The 18582-nt window shown below is 44.5% G+C and overlaps 1 protein-coding gene across 1 annotated transcript in view; it reads left to right on the top strand.

The window, feature by feature from the left end:
• Positions 1-1153: 1153 nt before the first annotated feature.
• Positions 1154-18582, top strand: part of BTF3 (basic transcription factor 3) — a 128025-nt gene continuing 110596 nt past the window's right edge. The window contains exons 1-2 of the mRNA XM_069627501.1: positions 1154-1337; positions 5703-5771. Of these exons, the coding sequence (XP_069483602.1) occupies positions 5703-5771 (69 nt within the window). The 5' untranslated portion in view covers positions 1154-1337. The remainder of the gene's footprint in view (positions 1338-5702; positions 5772-18582) is intronic.

Raw genomic sequence — 18582 nt, 5'->3', positions numbered from 1 at the left:
CAAAATTGGGTGTTTTCACCCGCCTTTGGGACAGAAATGGTTGAGAGCTATGCAATATATAAATATAATTACAATAAAATTCTAATAAATTATGCCCACTACTGACTAGCAAGCAAAGGCACAACCAAAAGGAGTGACTTAACTGTGGTGTCAACAGCAAAGAAAGAGGAGTTGGAATTAAAGTAAAGGACATATGTAGGGGAGGGTCCCTGCCCATTGGTCACCTGCAGGGGATGACCTGTCCTCCATGTTGGATTAGGGAGCTCCCCTTACATTGACTGTGAACTGTATTTAGTTCTGCTATTTAATTTTTTTGTTTGTAAAAGTTTTTTCTTTGCTGCTGTTGTTCAGAAGTAAAGATTGTAATACATAATATGAAGCCTCCTGTCATGCCATAGAATAGAACTAAGCTCCAAAGGTGTGTCACCCACCAATGTATATATGCGTAGAAAAAGGTTTGCAAACTACCATATTAATCATTTGTTTGTCTAGATACTTGGCATGGGATGTTGCAAGGCGAGCACGAGCACCATGGCTCATGCTCAGTCTCATGTTGGGGCTACGTGTGTAGACACGAGGCCCGCTCGAATAAAAGAGCCAAACGGTCGCCCGCTCAGCAGTTGCATACAAGCTAACACCTGTGTCGGTGTCACTCCTAGCTGCGCAGCACAGCGCGGGTGATGGGTCCATCGGGCCATCCCACCATTAGGGGCATCACTACAGGGAGCAGAGACCCCGGTCTCCCATAACATAGCGCTTGAATTGGATGGACGGATTAATGGATGGGCGGTGATTCAACTAATTCCACCAAAAGTGTCAGAGGTATTAAACGTCCTAAACGGTTACGGTATACTTTAAAAACTGCTCTCTCATGTCGCCGCCTACATCTGGAAAAAAAATTGCATTTTTTTATTTCCAATTCAGTTGAACGTAGAGAAGATGTATTTTATACAGCGCCCAATTTATGCATGTACTTTGAGCGATCGCAACCTTTCATGTATTTCTTAGAATGGAATAATGTTCCCTTACAATGGGAGGCCCTCTACAGCCGGAGAACGGTAATACAGGTGCGGTGAGGCGCTCATTGAGGTCATTGCAGTTGAGTGCGGTTGTTCCTTGTCTTAAAATGCTAATAAATAAAGTTTTTTTAGCTAAACAAAATGGACACTGAGAAAAGACACTGACTGGTGGGTCACGTGCGCCGGCGCCTCGTTTTCGTCCCTCCCTCTGCTGCCATCTTACCCCAGCGTGTGCACCTCCTTCTGCACACGGTCCACCCTGGACCCATAAACGTAGCAATTTAAGAACAACCGGATAGCGTCTGCACTCAGGCTAAGGTACGTCAAATCCAGGACATGATTCTAGCGAGATAACAAAGTGCATAACTCACAGTTGCCTAAAGCTTTGACCCTCCGCGGGGGGGGGGGGGCTCGGCCTTGACCGCTCCCAGAGCGGCCACCTCCCACATGTCAGTCGTGAGCCCGTATGATTTGGAAATTGACAACCTTCTCCTGGCCTCTTTAAGTTGTGTAGTTTGCAGATGTGGCTTGGGGTAAGGTGTAGGCTGCGCCCGGGGAGTGGCTGGCATATAGGCATATAGGGAATGGGGGAATATTACTGGGTGCAGCTGGCGACTTTATAATGACAAGTTGGCTGCGACAAAAGTGACGTTGAAAGTGGCAACAGACGATGGAGTGCAGCGTGGGGATGTTGCTGTAACGCTCGGTGCGGGATTTTTGTGGCCAGTGGTACGCAGGGACCCTTTTGCTCCAGGGGTAGTATCCCCAGAAAACAGAATAAGTAGTAATAAGCAGAATCACAAGTCTGTGGTGCCGACTGACACGTTCTACAAAGCGTATAGTTTATTAGCGGTTGATTGTGTGATGCACGTTGTGTTTTGTCAAACATATTTAAGATGGCTCACGGACGAATAATGGCTGCAGGCACTTGGGGTCTGTAGCAGTTATTTAAGAACGTTGATTAGTTCAATCTGATTGGCTATGCTGTTCATATAACACGGAGTAGCGTGTTGATGCGCCCGTTGTTCGTTGTGTGACCTTTTCATACATTTACACTTGTAATCCCATATAGTCGGGGCTTTAAGTGGACTGGGGCTGAGCCCCAACAGTCTCGCATAACATCAGTTGAACCAGGGCGCTTCCCCTTCCCACCAGCCCAAAGGCAATTTTTATTTTTCTATTTCCGCTGCACGGGATTTTAACTCCAGCCCTGCCCGTGAGAAGTGAATGCAACATGCACTGTAATATTTGGTAGATGTTGTTGCCTTCAATAGCCTGCTTAAAAGCACCGTTACAGGGTCTTTATGGCAAGCCGCCCATTGTAGAAAACCCAAAAAATCCAGCGCCTACCAAATAGCACAGTGCTGTGCCATTTCGTAGGCGCTAGATTTCTTTTGTTCAGTTCAATAGACTGATTGCCACATAAAGCATGTAGCGGGGCTTTATGTGGCAAGAAGATGCCTATTCATTTAAACAAACGAAACCCAGCACCTACCAAATAGAACAGTGCAACGTGACACTGGCTGGTTACCGGCAGGGCTCTGGTTTGAATTTCTAGCACAGCGAATGATTTTTAAAAATCGTGTTTTTGTTGGGGGGGGGTTACTGTTAGGGTGCTGAGTTGTGGGCAATGCTGTTATTTATCAAGCTGTCAAATAGAACATTTGTTTTTTAGGCAACTAAACAAACACCTCTGCTACTGTTACTAGTCTGCCCACTGATCGGCAGGCACCACGATCTTCCGCTGGGTAGCAGATTGTAGGAGGGATAAGAGTGCTCGTCGACTCCCCACCACCTTAGAGCACTTATCAGGAATTGCACAGAAGCGCATGTATCAACTAATGACCAGATAGGCATTCATGGCGGGGAGGGAACAAGATTACTGAGTGCCTGGACTAGCCACTTCAATGGCCTACACATCCAAATCAGGACACCTTATTAGTAGGTGATGTGGTGGGCCTATTGCCATTCAATTCTCCCTACCTTCCCCTACACCCACCTGCCTCAGAGCAACAGTAGTATATCCATGGACTCTCCAATCTCCTAATAATGGGAAATTGGGAGTGTCTAAAATCTCCAAACCTGTCTGTGTATCAAATAGCAATCACAAATGCATCAATCAGCAAAGTGACGGCCTACCAGTACCTGACCCTCATGCCAAGATCTTCTCCACACCTACCTGACACTCATATTGCAGCGCAGTACAGCACATATCACTCTAAACAGTTATGGCAGAAGTGCGCTTTATCAATCCCACATCATGTAAAATATCCCAGTCAGCACTCCTGACCGCGTTTCTTGTTTACTTTTTCCCAGAAGAACTTTACCTCCTCCCAGACTGTCCCTCTCTGGGCTAACTGACGGTGCCCATTGAAGCCTACTCATATTTGATCTCAATAGTCTTGAAAGTTGGGGACGATTCCTTAAATTTAAAAGCTGGACATAACCAAATATCCAAGCACCCACTTAACTATAGTGTCTCGGCCTCTATCAAGCAGTGGACAGTCTGCTCGCCTTCAAAAGAGCCTATGTTAGACCTCTCCTAAAAAATTAAATTCGACCAACTACCTATCGTCAGATTCGCCAATGCACATTGTATTGGCAAAATGCTCAAGAAAGCTAATCTATTGGCAGCTTCTGGAATATGCTGAAACCAACTGCTTCCTCCATGAACCACCTCATGGATTCAGAGCCTTGAGAAAACAGAATCTACTCTGGGCCTCATCTAAGACGTGCTAAAGGACGACTCAACTAATGCACTGATCCTACTGGACATTTGTGTTGCATTCAACACCATTATCACAAGATTCTACTAAAAAGACTCGCCGCTATGGTGGATTGGGTCCTTCCTAGTGAGGAGAACAGGAGCAGCTTCGGTCTCCTTTCAAATTGCTTGCAAACCTGACTTTCCAAGGATGCTGGGGCATCTACATCTCCTGCTTCCGTTCAACATATATGTATGACCTCATCCTGGATCTCATGGGGAATATGAGCCATACATTCTTCAACTAAGCAGACTGCACATTGTTTATGAACTCGGGTGCAACAGTGCACTCTCCTGACTGGTGCACATGAACTCCTGGGTGACCTCTGAAAGACTTGAGCTCAACCCATCTAAAACAGAACTCATGAACTGTAGAGCTATTTTTCCCCTAAACCCACAACAATTCCCTTGTCAGTCAAAATGGTTTCTAGCCCACTGCCTACTTTTTTTGTAAAAAATCTGACTTATAATGGACAACGATCTTCCTACAACCACCGGTTAAAGCAATCTTAAGCAGCTGGTCATTTCAAAGACACATCATGGCCAACTTGAAATGTACTCGTTAGACCATGGCAGTTAATCTGGCTAGTATTTGAAAGACTTCACTACACCAACATCCGTTACCTTGGACTCCTGGAAAATCTACCCGTTACCTTGGACTCCTGGAAAATCTACCCAACAGATTACAAAGAGTTTCAAATGCAGCAGCATGAAACTGAATACATGACATCACCCCAGCACTTTACAAACTTCATTGACCAATAAAAAAGAAAAATCCACTTCAAAACTATGCATCCGTACCATGGAAGGAGCCCCAGAATCCACCACAAGGAAATTCTCACAGTACATGCCTGTGGGAAAATCTTGGTCCCATAATGACACACTAATAGCACTCAGTTCTAACTGGAAATGGTAACGCGGATCCACTTTCTTTCCTTGCAAACCCACTTTACTCATCACGAGACTAACATTGGAACCCTACGCAAATTTGCACCTAACCTCCTCCACTTTGCCCACTGGATGACACCTCTCTTACTACAGAAATTATCAGGAACCCTAGTGCACCGACCAGAAAACTACCTCACTTGGGTTGGACTATAGTTAAGCGAAACTTAACAACCTTGCTTAACCCCCACACCCTGCCAACATTATCTAGCAAATGGGCACATTCTAGCTCACACCTGGAAGGCCCTCGACATTCTCTGCACCTCAATCCCACCATTAGTCATACCCTGTTAATCAGCTCACATGTACAAATCTCTTATACCTTTACACTACACACACTGGCCATCGCAGGCCTAGCTGATGCCACATAAGCTTTAATAATATCTCATTAATCTGTATGTTCTCTTAAACCTCTTCAATCCATGTCAAATGCTACTAAAAGCCATAGAGGCATTCCAGCCCGTGTAGGACCCAGGTAATCCAATCTGCGAACATCAATACCACAGGTTTTGAATCTACTTCTACTGTTAACAACCCATGCCTTTTTCCTAGCTGTGTTGTGCAAAGCCAACCTGTACCCAGTGATAATGCAGGAAATTAATGACTGAATTTACAAAGATGAACAAATATTGCTGGAAATTAATATTGGATAAAAAGACAGTGTAATGATAGGGCTGAATTTTAGGTGTTAAGAGATTTCGGTTAAAATTGAGATAAAGGGGAGGGAGACAAGGAGAGTTTAGGAGTAGGAGAGGCGGAGGGTGGGGGGGGAATCAGCCCTGCACCCCCGAAGTATTTTTACAATGTAAAAGACATGTCGATATTTGTTTTTGCAATACTTATTGCACTTGTAATTTCAGCATTAAAATCTCAGTAGACCAGCCAGTAGTAGAAGGGTACTGTACAAGACCGCTTACTTACATTGGTTTTACTCTTTGTGAAATGTTATTGTTTACCATGTTGTTTCTTTCTAGATGAAAGAAACCATCATGAATCAGGAGAAACTTGCCAAACTCCAGGCCCAAGTCCGCATTGGTGGGAAGGTAAGGGTTCTACTTCTCTGTTCAATAGAACTGCTTGCAGTCCGATAAAAAGTCTGCATAACACCACCACGCCTCACTGCTTTATTATGAAACTTGTATTAATGTGTAAGTTATTTTTTTTTCTATTTTACCACAAAAGTATTTCATTTATTTTTAAAGAGCAGCGTGTCTTTGATGCAACAAAGAACTGCAGCCATGTTGTGCTCTTTTATTATTTATTTTTATTCCTAACCGTCGTACACTGCAGTGCATGAATCACAATGCTCTCCAACCTTTTTCTTTAATTATGAAATTGCTATAAAATCTTATACATGCAAGTACATTTATTTAAATTCTCAATTTTTCACTAAAAATACCTCTGGCGTGTGTGTATATACAATTACAACAGTTTCAGAGTCATCACAGCAGTTTTAAAAATTCCTTAAGTAAAATAACCACATTTTTCCTTTTCAATGATTGGGGTAGTTTAGGCAGAGGTCCTTGTTGCTCACTTCTACACAAACTACAATTTCGAGTCAAGCATTGATTCACTCTTCAGGCAAAGTCAGATGCTATCCTTGGAATATTAAGAGGAAGATTGTCTTAGTAAGACAATCATTTCATAGCTAAAATGACTTAAATGAAAAATGCTTAAATCGCTTGTACGTAAGAATAAAATATTTTGTATCTAAATCAACACACTGGTATAAGCGACTTTCTGTTATTTCGTTAAAGATGTGAACCTACAAATTCAATTAGGGAGGCACTCCGTTGGTCCCTAAATCTGTGTATTTTAAATCCAATACACAGGTCTTTTCTACCTCTAATCCAAAGACCCTTTTTTTACATGAAATGGGTGGACAGAATCTTCTGGAACGTGTGTAAAATTCATCAGATTACTGTGGGAACCTTGGGATTTAGGATTCGACACGTGGACAAGGAGATTATAAAAAGATCTTTCAATGGGAACAAAATAAAGATCTTTTCACTAAAAGGTTGCTTTAGAAGGACTGCTCCGTGACTGCACAGAACGCGCAGGGGCTGACGGGCTCTGCAGGATCAGGAAGTGGGTGGCGGGGGCGAGGTGAACGGGTAAGTGTGTGTTGTATGTGTTTTTAGGTGGTGGGGGCTGGGACTGGAATCTCGTGGGAGAGGTTGGGGTGGTTGGTGGGGGGTCGAACAATGGGGGTCAGGCGGGTAAACCCCTAACGCCCCCCCTATGTAAAAAAAGGGAAAACAGCATTTTAAAGGTCTCAAGAGAAAAATACCTTTTACAATGACGGTTTTCCGATCAAAAGAAAATCGGTCTTTTTCTCTTGAGACCTTCAAAAAAGGTAATTTCACATAGAACCGATTTTTTTTTTTTCCCCAATTTAATTACTAGTATGAATTATTGTAGCAACAGTGCTACAAAAATGTCAAGTCCCCTCACTCTACTGCAGGTTTAAATGCCTCTTGTATATCCTGACAGTTTGTGTACTAGCTCATTTTCTGTGTTTAATTTTCTAAGTAGAATTAAGTGATTTAGGGAATCTTTCACAAGCATAATCAAATCCGCTTATGTATTCTCTACTTTTGACATGTGCATGATAGCAACTAATATATGTAATCTTCCCCCCAACCCCTGAGAGGTGTCTTATTTGTTATGTTGGTGTTGGATCGAATTCCATTTTTGGGGATTCTGATGTCCTTTTATAATATCCCATTAGCTAGAAAGCCCACTTTGTACCCTCATGTGGTAGCCCCCTCTACTTATCGTTGGGCTTGTGTGTTTTGCACTTTTTGCCAGCCAGGTTTAATTCCAAGCCAGATTGTGTGTTTTATGAGCTCTACCTTAAGAGTCCTAAGGACCCCCAAGGCGGGGCTACCTCTTAGTCTCCCAGAGAGATTGCCCTCTTAGTCATGTGGCTAGGCAGGTGTTGCCTTTTTCGCCTGTGTAAAATGCGTCAACACAGTGAGTCCATGTTTCTGGGCAGGGTCCTTTATGACTCCTCAGCCATTCACTTTGTTTGGCTCGAAGACGTGAGGTGTCACATGATAAGCCCTCATTCCTTTGTGTAAGGAAGTGGCAGTAGACTTCTAGGGCGACTGGGGACTGTAGTCTGTCTGAAACTAGCTCTGTTTTATGCAGATTTCTCTGTGGATTTGTTTATTTGTATCGCGCACCAAAGCGCTGGAAAAACATCAAGGTTATATATATAGAGAGAGCACAGTGAAAGTTAAAAGACCAATGGTTACAGGTAGATCTGATGTCAGGTGGCATTAACAGATAAGCGCAGGCGAGTTAGGCAAACATAGGATGATGATCTATAAGGACAGATCAAAGGTGCCTCGATCGAGAGGCTTGTTGCTCAGCCAGCTTTTTAATATGAATTTGAATGTTAGGAAAGAAGGTTCTTGTCTGAGGTGAAGAGGGATGGATTTCCAGCGTTTGGCTGTTTGGACAGGGAAGCTGGCACCTTCCGCAGTTTTTAAGTTGAACCTAGGTACTGTGAGAGAGGGCAGATCCGGAGATGCGAGAAGGTTAGTGCTTACAGTATTCATCTGACAAGTATTTGGGGGCTTTGTTCGATTTATGTGTGATAGCAAAGGTGCGAAGAGTAATTCTATCACAAACTGATAGCCAGTTGGCTTCCTGACGGTGAGAGGAAATGTGGCTTGATCTTGGAAGGTTGAGTGCTGCTCTTAAGGAATTATTTTGTAAGACCTGTAACCTGTTTAAATTGAGTTTAGAGGATCCTAAGAAGAGTGTGTCACAGTAATCAATTTTTGACACAGCTAAGGCTCTGGTAAGTGTTAAGCAACTGCTAGTAGAGAGATAGGACTTGTAGCTGTAAATTAGTTTATTAGTGTAGGCTGTTTCCGCCGCCACAGAGATGACATGTCTCTTTAGAGACGGTGTTGAGTCAAGGTAGACTCCCAAGTTTTTATTTGCTTGGCGACTTTAATCAGGTTTCTGTCGATGTTGAAGAAGGTGTACCTCTGGTCAAGTTTATTCAGGCGTACCTGAGTGCAGACAATCCGAAGCTCGGTCTTATCATCGTTAAGGCATAAACTGTTGGTGGCCATCCAAGCCTGGATTTCTAGGTAGATGATGTTAAGTAGTTTCAAGTCCTCGTCATCACAACCAGAGAGCGGGATGAGGACTTTGGTGTTGTCAACATGGTTAGTGTAGACAACACCCAAATTGTCCAAGCGATCGAAGAGGAGCTTTGTGAAAATATAGGCGAGTCTTGAGATACTCCACAAAGTATAGGGCTCGGGGTAGCTGAGGCTGTGGGTGAAAAAACTCTGGTGGTTCCATTGGAGAGAAAGGAATTAATCCAATTGGACGCATTAGTGGAGAAGACTGCTGCTCTGGTGAGGTGCCCAGTTAGGATTTGATGGTCGAAGGCTGCAGACAAGTCTAGGATCGCTAGCTTGCCTTTGTCCTTCGCCTCGTCCATCTGGATTTTCAGGTCCAGGAGAGCTGTCTCCGTTCCATGTCTTGGCCTGAAGCTGGATTGCCTAAGGCCTAGTAAATTGTTTTCCTCTAAGTGCTTCTGGATTTGCAGATATGCAACTCTATCCAGTATTTTTAAAAGAAAAGGGACGGTAGTAATAGGCATGTAATCTGTTGGAATGTTGGGGTCAAGGTTAGGCTTTTATAAGAGGCATGACCCAGGCCTCCTTGAGATTGTTGAGGACTTAACTAGTCTTGAAGGAAGAGTTTATTAATGTGGCGATGAAGGGGGCCAGGTCTTTAGCTCGTTCCTTAATGATGCTGGCTGGGCAGATGTCACCTTGACAATGGGAGGATTTTAGATGTCTTCGACTTCCTTAGGTGTCGCACTTTTTTGTGCAAGATCCCTTCCTGTGTGCCTAGATGTATGGTCAGCCGTTTGCTTACCAACTGTTTCAATAATGCTTATGTGATTGGGTGCCAGGTTCACGCTGCTTTTCAAGGGGAATAAAATCAGACTGCCTGGCCTACTCGGCTTGCCAACAGCTGGATCGCTGAATCTGCACGACCGGTTGCAAAGCGTGCTAGAGCGATGGATACCAGCATGAGCAAAGTGTGGCTATAGTATCTTCGTTCTGTAGGTCGGAGGTATGCCGTGTTATTCTAGAATGTTTGCGGAAGAAGGTTCCATGGTGGCTTGTTGTGTAATTGCCATGTTCTATACAGTGTCAGTTGGGGCTTGTAGGGGAAGAGGCAGAGTCCTGCTGGTGTGTGGTGTTTATTGCAGGCCTTTTTGTATCTTGGCTACTTCAATAGTGTTTTGTACGACACCTATCGACCCAAAATGCTGATGAAATAGTGCTGAATGCGCGTTTACTGAACATTCCGTCAGCAAAACAAATTACGAATCCCGTTACAACGAATAAGGGAAGCGGGGTAACCCCCCCCCCCACTCCCCTTTTTCGTTGCAATGGGCTCAGAGCTGCAGGGGTATTTATCCCCTGCTTCGATTACATGTATAGTGGGGGATAAAGTTAAAAAAGAAAAAGGACCCTGCAGCACCAATTCCGACCCACATTGGTGTAAGGGTACTGATGCAGCAGGGATAGAGGTCACACAGAGAGGTGTGCCGCGGAAAGGTAAGTAGGGAGGAAAAGGGGAAGCGGGTATGGGGATGCGGGCAAAAGTGATCTGTGATCACTGCGTCTCGCCGTTTTTGTGTTCACCTTTTTTTTTTTTGGTCTGCATTTTCGGCGCTGCAGTGATAGCAGAGATCCTCGGTTAAACCTACATGGACTGGGACTATTAAGTCCTCTACCTGGTGTCCTACCTCTGGAAAGACTCAAGACTCCCATGTATCGACTGTCTGTGGGTAGGTACTGCCTGGTGTATCTTTCTGGGAGTTGCCATGTGAAGATAGAAGTGGTCTTGTTGATTAGTTGAACCCACTACAACGTATGGCCTGGTATGTGTTTATTTCTTTTTTCTTTTTTTTAATTTTATTTTATTTTGGAATGGTTTTACGCTGAGAAAAAGTTAATGTTCATGCGTTGCATTGAGTGCCAGTGCAGTGTGTCTAGCACGAGTAGAAGCGTTCAGAGCACGAGTGCACAAATGAGTGCAGAGCACATATGGTCACGTGAGGCACACTACTGGTCTGGCAGGAAGTGTGGAACGGTGTGTGCAAGGTTGAACAATGTTAGTTGTACTCTACTAGCCAGGCATACAAAAGCCGCTCGCCCATTCAATTACCCACATGCCCCACAATGTCTTACTTGCTAAGAGTTCATTATCTCTAGTCAATGGTTATGTAGCGAATGCACATTGAGGCCTGAGGGGCGTTCTGAGCAGGAGTTTTGCATTGCATGGTAGATTGGAGAGGCTCTGCAATGCGTCTCTGATGCCCCTTTTAACTAAGTTCATCACATGTTACAGCGCTTCGGTGCCCATGGGCTGTTTGCGCGCTATATAAATAAAAATGATTGATTGGGGGATCACAAAATCTACACGCATTGGTGAGATTTTATTAAGGGCTCATACCATTTGCATGGTACTCAATCTTGATGTCGAGTATGGGAATGTTTGAAAGTTTTATTTGACATTTACTGCAAACAAACTGTGCAGTTAATTTTCACTGGGCGTGGCTAGCCGTTTGGTGGAAGCATTGCTCCAAATATGAAATGTGCGCATGCTGACGGGCACTGTTTTACAGAAAGCACCAGTCGCCATTAGGCTAGTTCGTTTCTCTTTGATCGAGTATTTTAAACTATGGGAACATGTCAACACCGCGTGAATGAACGCATTTTAATCTGGACAAATGTATCCAGCTCCCCCCAGTGTACCATAAAGGCATCAATCGGTCTGTGTTCTTATTGATTCTCTAATACATATTAGTACCCGGCGAGAGTCAAGCAGAATGCAACACGCATTCTGATTGGCTCTCGCCGGGTCCTTACCCGGCCGAGAATCCTTCCATTCTCGGCCGGGACTCCAGCTGCCTTGTCCTCGGCAGGGGGGTGGGGGGGCGTGGCAGCCCCTCAGCCAATGAGGAGGCTCGAAGCGGGGCCATCCCCGCTCCAAACCTCCCCACGGCTGAGAGGCTGCCTCTGCCCCCCGCTGGGGACTCGGGTAAACTCCCTCCCCCACCCCCCCTTCAGCACCCCACTTACCTTCTTGCCCCTGCGTCCCTGGTGGGGGACGATGGCAGCCTCCAGCAGTGTGGAGACTCTGCGCCTCCACACAGCTGGAGGCTTCCATCGTCCCCTGGCAGGGACGAAGGTACTTTTTTAATTTATTTTTGTTTTTCCCGCCCTCCCAACCGCACTTACCTTCTGCTTCTTTTTTTTTTCGGGAGCGGACGCGCTGGGAAGACTTGTGCTCCCGAAGACCGCCATGGAAAGAGAAAACGGACTCCCGTTTTCCCTTTCCCGGCAGCCATTTTCTTGGTCGTATATATTTTTTTTTTTCTGTCCCGAAAAGCCGCGGCGTTTCGGGACAGAAAAAAATGCTTTTAGTGCCCCGGTCATGCATATAATGCGGGCTGGGGTACTAATAGCAATATGACCCTCGCGGCGGGGGCATTACCGCCCCGGGGCATAACCTGAGTCCGTAATGCCCCCGCCGCTCTGGTCATATTGCTTAAGTAAGACCCAAAATAATTGAAAACGATCAAATAGGAGTTTATACAAAAGAATATTTTTCCTTCTGAAAAACCTCATTCAAGTGGCAAAAACATGTGTATTTTCTTTCAGCATAATTTGAGGATTTTCTTTCTTTGAAATTATTTTGTGGACCTAGTACAAGCATACATTGAGGACGTAAAGGTTATTTTTCAAAATAATTTGAGAATTTTCTTTCAACACTATCCGTGGTATATTTATTTTTTCCTTCAAGATTCTCTTTCAAAATAAAGAATATCAGAAATAAAAGGAGGCCTTTGTCTAAACAATTTGTAGAGGTTTGTTATCAAAATAATTTGAGGTTCCATCAAAGGACCATTCCATTTTTGTGCAGTTGAAAAACGGTCCTAACCTCCACAAAGTATGTATTGTGGTTGTAAATTTAGAAAAAAACGTTGTATTGACGTCTAGTTTTCTTGGTTTAAAACTAAGGAACTCTCCCTGCAGGTCTAGTAGGATGTTTAAAGATTTTGCAAAGCCTTATTTGTGTGCAAACGAGTTGGAAAGTATACAGTGCATTAGGACTGGGTTGTAGCATTCAATGAACGGTGCAAAGGACATCCGGTGTTGACGTGCAAGACCCTGTTCTACAAGAATGGATGGCATTGACTGAAGCACCACACGCAGTGCTGTAGATGAGGAGCTCATGTGCCCGCTGTAGCATTGTAAATTGTGTGTTTTTATTTTTTAAAGTAATTCTCCGCAAGGTTGCTCATGTATAATTGTTCAGGGAACCAACATCACACTCGCAATACTTTATTTAGGTATTCTGTATTTGCAGTTGTTGGGTGGCTTGTTTCGTGGAACTGATGCGCTGCCTTCAGACTGGACCAGTGTTCACAATGAAGATTTGCCACCTGAGCGAGGTGATGGAGCATCGACAACACAATGGGAAAGTTAGGGTAACATTTTGCCAGAAAGGTGCGTTTTTTGTTCAAGGGCACAGGCTCATGGATAATGCGGTTTTATAGTTACTCTTGTAACATTAATAGTCGCATGTTAGTTAATGGCAGTAGACGATGACTGAGACCAGTGAATGATGCGCACGTTACTCCAAAATCCAGAGTTTGTTGCTGTTCAAGCATTCTACCTTCAAGAAGTATTGATTGCAGCAAAGGGTCTAGACCTAAAGAACAAATGTTCAAAGTATGTCCTTGAAAGAAGGGGGCTAGATTGGTAAATCCATTCCGTAGTCCGGACTAATTCAATAAGGTGTGTTTGATGGGAATTTGAGGAGTTGGAAAGCAGTGACATCGTAGATTGAGCACAATAGCAGCAGTGTTACAGCGAGAGGATCCCCATCGTGGAGTAAATGAGTCCTTTTTATATAATGTCTATAAATGATCTACCAAGGTGTAACAGGATAAGCAACCCTATTTAGGATTTTGCCAAGGTAAACTGCTGGTTAAATGTTGGTGTGGATTGGGTCACGGAAGAAAGGTTGGTTAATGTAGACCTTCAGTAGTATGAGAGGCTTAATGGGTACCCGTGGTTGTGTGTAGGCAAAGGCCAATAAGGTGACTTTAGTAAATTCGGGCTCACCTCACACCCGGAAAGGTACATATTGGATGTGTTGAAGAAGGGCTGTGGAAATGGGTTTAACCGACAAAATACAATTTCTACAAGGTCAAAGTCACTTCCATCACAGCTGAATTTGTAGACCCATGTGTAGTGTAAAAGTAGGAAATGCTCATAATGTGGTAACGTTGCACCCTTGTGGAAGTGCCCTTGTGAAGTGCCCTGTTAACCCTGCACTACTCTCGCCTATTTGGGACATATCTGTTTTCAACCTATGCTGTGGAACCTTGCTCCTACTGTGTTTTTAAATATTGGACATTATATATGTAATATACATTTAAAGTACTAATACGCTCTTTTTCATCTTTATTAGAGGCCATGCACCCTTTTTGCCGTCATCTTATAAAAAGTGTTGAGCGTGGTGCCCCGTTACCCCTGTTAGGCCTGGGTCGGGGGCTGGCTGGCCAGAGTTCTATAAGCACCTCTTCTCTGCTTTTTTGTTGGGTTCACCTTACATTCGTATTGTCCGCCTTTTAATAAAGTATGATGCTTCAAAGAGCTAGTATTGGTACAGTTCCAGTGAGATCACGCACGTGGGCCCCTGTACACTAAGTTTAAGGCAACAAGGGGCGGGTGGGGGGGGTTGCGGGTGGGTTTGTGGGTTGGGGGCAGGTGGGGAGGTTGTGGGTTGGGGGTGCGGTGGAGGTTGGGGGGATAGAGGGGATCCCAGTCCCAGATACTGATAAAATGGCTCCGGTGCTAGCAGAATAAAAATAAACACTACCAGTCTGACGGGTTTAAGGATTTTATTGAAAAAACTGTTAGTGGCAATTAAACCATTACCATGTGCAAAAATGAATGTGACCCCGCCCCCCCTTTTAAAGGAGGCTGATGGGCCTGGTCTTAAGCAGGCTGTCTGTGCTGGTGAGGGGGCGGCGGGCGATCGACCTACCATCGTATCTGAGGTAGTCACAACCTGCTGAAATAGTGGAGGTTCTGTCAGCGTGGAGGTCCTGTCAGGGTGCAGGACAAAAAAATAAATAATGATGTTAAACAATTTCACAATGCTCCTAATAATTCTACAAAAAAACTACCTAGCAATTTTTGGCGAAATTTCATAATGGAGGGTGTGGCGACAGACACTTTGGGTCATGGTCTGGATTTCGACCCAGAAGGGGATTCAGTGATCGACATGGGAGGGCGGGGGGGGATGCACCCCAGCGCTAAATACTTTCTGATGAGATGTCTCATAGGGGGAAGACGCAATACAAAAATAAATCGAAATCCTTAATTAATCCAAATCTTAATAGTTGCATGGGGGGGTCTACTGCTTGCCATGCCATTGCAAGAGCTGACCATCTTTGGTGTGGAAGATAGAGGTGTGTGTCAGATATTCGTTAAACATTGTAATCAAGCTACATCCCTTTCACTGCCAGCTATAACCCCAGTAGTTACGCCAGTTTTAGTTATGGGTGCCCCCCCCTGATTACTGAGGTCCCTAGCACCTTGACCTGTTTAGGAAGGCACTCTGGGCCCTTGCCCCGTTATCGATTTCTGATGGCAAGCAACGACTGGCTCCGACGGGGGTAACTGGGAATTCTCAGATTCCTCCCACCCCCCTCCCCCCCATAAACTCGACAGTGGTTCCGGAATCTTCGGGAAGACCAATTATACTTGGGAGCAATCCATCCTCGCTTTAAGAGCGAAGTTTACATCGCCACTCTTGGAAAATCCCTCCCTGGAAGCCTTCATTAGAACAACAGTGGTAAAAATGCTAGACTCGAAATGAAATTCCTCAACCGTCCTGAGTAGATCTGACGGGTTCCACTCAGCAAGTGGAGAGCCTATTCAGAGAGGGGAAGACCTGCAGACCTTCCATTCTCCCTCTCTCGAGCCCCCCCCGTCCAATCTGTTCCTCAAGCTGACGTAGCAGCCGTGGCTACTGATGCTTCGGGAAGGCCAACGGGACAAACACTGGAATACCTTCTCAACTCGCTTTCTAATGGCAGGATTCCGAACTCTCTTTCATAGTGATCTAAAAAACATACATTGGAGGCCACCATGCCATCCAATCGGAGTGTAATCTTGCATTTTCTGTTAGATCAGTTTGAATAGAGGGAAGGTAATGTCCCTACTAAACGAGATCCCCCTCCATGAGACATCTTTCTTCAACAGATAATAAAGATGGTGGATTTTATTCATTCAAATCGCGATGGCCACGTGCGACTTGTTTTTCTTTCTCCGATCGGTCGATGCGGTTATAGCGGAAACCCACCAATTTAATCTCTTGGGTTATGACATCTTGATATTTAGTTCTGGACTTCTCCCTTCCCTTTATAGTCGAGAAATCTACTAACATTGAGTCAGATTTGAAAACTGAGGATGAGGCAAGCTGGAGGTGGCTTGCTTTATCTCTGCGAGACTCTATTTCGCAGTTGCAATTATTCTGTTTGTTTCTTCCCCTGTGTATTGGCAGTGGTTGCAGAAGTGGGAGGATGTACCTCTCCCGTGTTTATTTTTTACTTATTTTAAAGATCTACTGGTCCCCGGGATGCAATTTATCTGAAACCATTGGGAAGATAGACAGTTTGTGGATTTAATGATTACATTTAAAGGGTTGCAGATTATCGATATGGGTGACCTAAATGTAGAAATCCCCTCTGCCTACCATTTAAATCTGCTCTATACAAAGGACTCCATCTTATCAGTGAGAAAGGAGGGGGGAAGAGTAGCTAAAAGAGGGGGCAGGTTGGGCACTTCAGGAAGATTCTAGAGGGCCAGTTATGGTACTAGCACTTATGCTCCATAAATTCTACTTGGTTTGACCTGCAATCCCCACACGTGGTTGGACGGTTGTAGGAATTCTATTGATTACATTTTTATGTCCCAAGTTTTTATTTGATCTGGCACATTACTTTAACATTGTTACACCTGCTAGTGACCACAGTATCTTAGGAATTGCACTCTGTCTCGTACGGGTAGGTCACCTCAAAATCAAATGCCGCAAAATGTTCAGCTAAACCCTGCAAAAAACTTATCTGGCACAAGGGTAACGTACATAAATTCAATAGTCTTTGTATCCGAGTTCCACACTGACCCTATAGAATTGAGACGCTCTATACTTACACCCTCAAATTTCACCCCCTGCCTGGATTCTTTAATTAGAAAAGCAATCAAAATTAGTGGGACGTTTTATACAGACTGCCACACATTCACACGTCTGACAACTTTGTATGGTTGTCAAAAAAACGCGTTTAATAAAGATCTGAGAAGACTCTGTAACTGCAGACTTACTTGGGAACTTCAAAAGGTAGGCTCAAGGAAATTGAAGCAAAAAAAATTGGCTCAAGGGTCATAAGTCTCTTGTGGTGCAAGCCGACAATGAATTGATGCTGAACGCACTGAAAGACGGATCCTTGCGCCATTTTTGGAGATTTACGCCAATGAGGTTCGCCAGACCTCTGCACAACTAAACACTATCTCTGAAGAGGTTTGGAAGGGACACTTTGGTTCTTTGTATGACACTAGACTATCCTCCTTTGAATTTAGTGACTATATTCGAAATACTCTCTGGAACTGTACATTTTTATCCATGACATCATGGCACAAATCCAAAAGTCTAGCTCATCTGCAGCTACGGGGCCAAATGGTTTGGCAAATATTGTATTGAAGGCAAACCTGGAAATTTGGGCCAAGGCCCTTTTTCTGTTATTTTCGGACATTGCTAATACAAAGCATATCCCCACATCATGGCAATTATCATACATTGTTCCAATTTATAAAAGAGGAGACAGTGCCCTTCCGCTAAACTACGGCCCTATTGCATTGCTTGATGCTTATTCAAAAATCTTTGCCGGTTTGATATTGCATCAACTGGAAGAATGGTGAACCTCGCATTCTATACTATCAAACGTGATTTGGTTTTGGGAAAGGCGTTGGAACTGGCCTGGGGAAAAAATGATATATTTCTTGTGGAATCTGCTTAGATCACATGCTATGCATAGGCCAACATCTAGTGGAAGCTGTGGAGTATTACATTTGTTTTCGAAATTCGCAAAGGGACGTCGACAGGGTGTGCCAGTAAACTATCCCTAGTGTGACGTCCACTGTACCCATGGTCCTTCAGGCGTCGAGGTCCCTCAGATTGTGTTTTTTCCACCATCGTGAGCGGTCGCTTATCGCAGAGTGCAATTTCTGCTAACCCCATGACTTTATCAAAGTTTAAAAATAGTTACTCTTCCTGTCCTTTTTTGACTGCCGTGTCTCGATGCGGTGAAAACAATCGATGGACAAGATGAAGCTTCGACAGATCCCTTGGAAGGCACAACGGGCCAAGGCCTTTTAAGCAGGGAGAGTGGGGGGCGGTCATATCTCAATGTATTTCTCCTCCACTTCCCTTTGTTGCCCTGCTGCCTGCCCCAACCATGGATAGGACACCTTTAAATTTTGCCCATCCAGTAACAAAACATTTCTGTGGATCGATAAGCACAAGGTGTGTAACCGGTGTCTTAATCGAGACCATGACGAAGGGCACTGTCGGCCTTGCAAGCTCTTTCGACCCAAGACCCTACAAGATCGTAGGACAAAACGCTTGGCCCATCACGCCATGCAGGCCGAGGCCCCCATGGATGTGGAGGGAGCCTCCAGCGATGACGCCCTTTCGGACAGCGAGGGTACGTTCCCCAGTGCTAGC

Source organism: Ambystoma mexicanum, chromosome 6p (assembly GCF_040938575.1).
Source record: "Ambystoma mexicanum isolate Mex_15411 chromosome 6p, UKY_AmexF1_1, whole genome shotgun sequence".
Taxonomy (NCBI): Eukaryota; Metazoa; Chordata; class Amphibia; order Caudata; family Ambystomatidae; genus Ambystoma; species Ambystoma mexicanum.
Note: the sequence above shows the minus strand (reverse complement) of the source record. Positions and strands in the feature narration are given on the sequence as shown.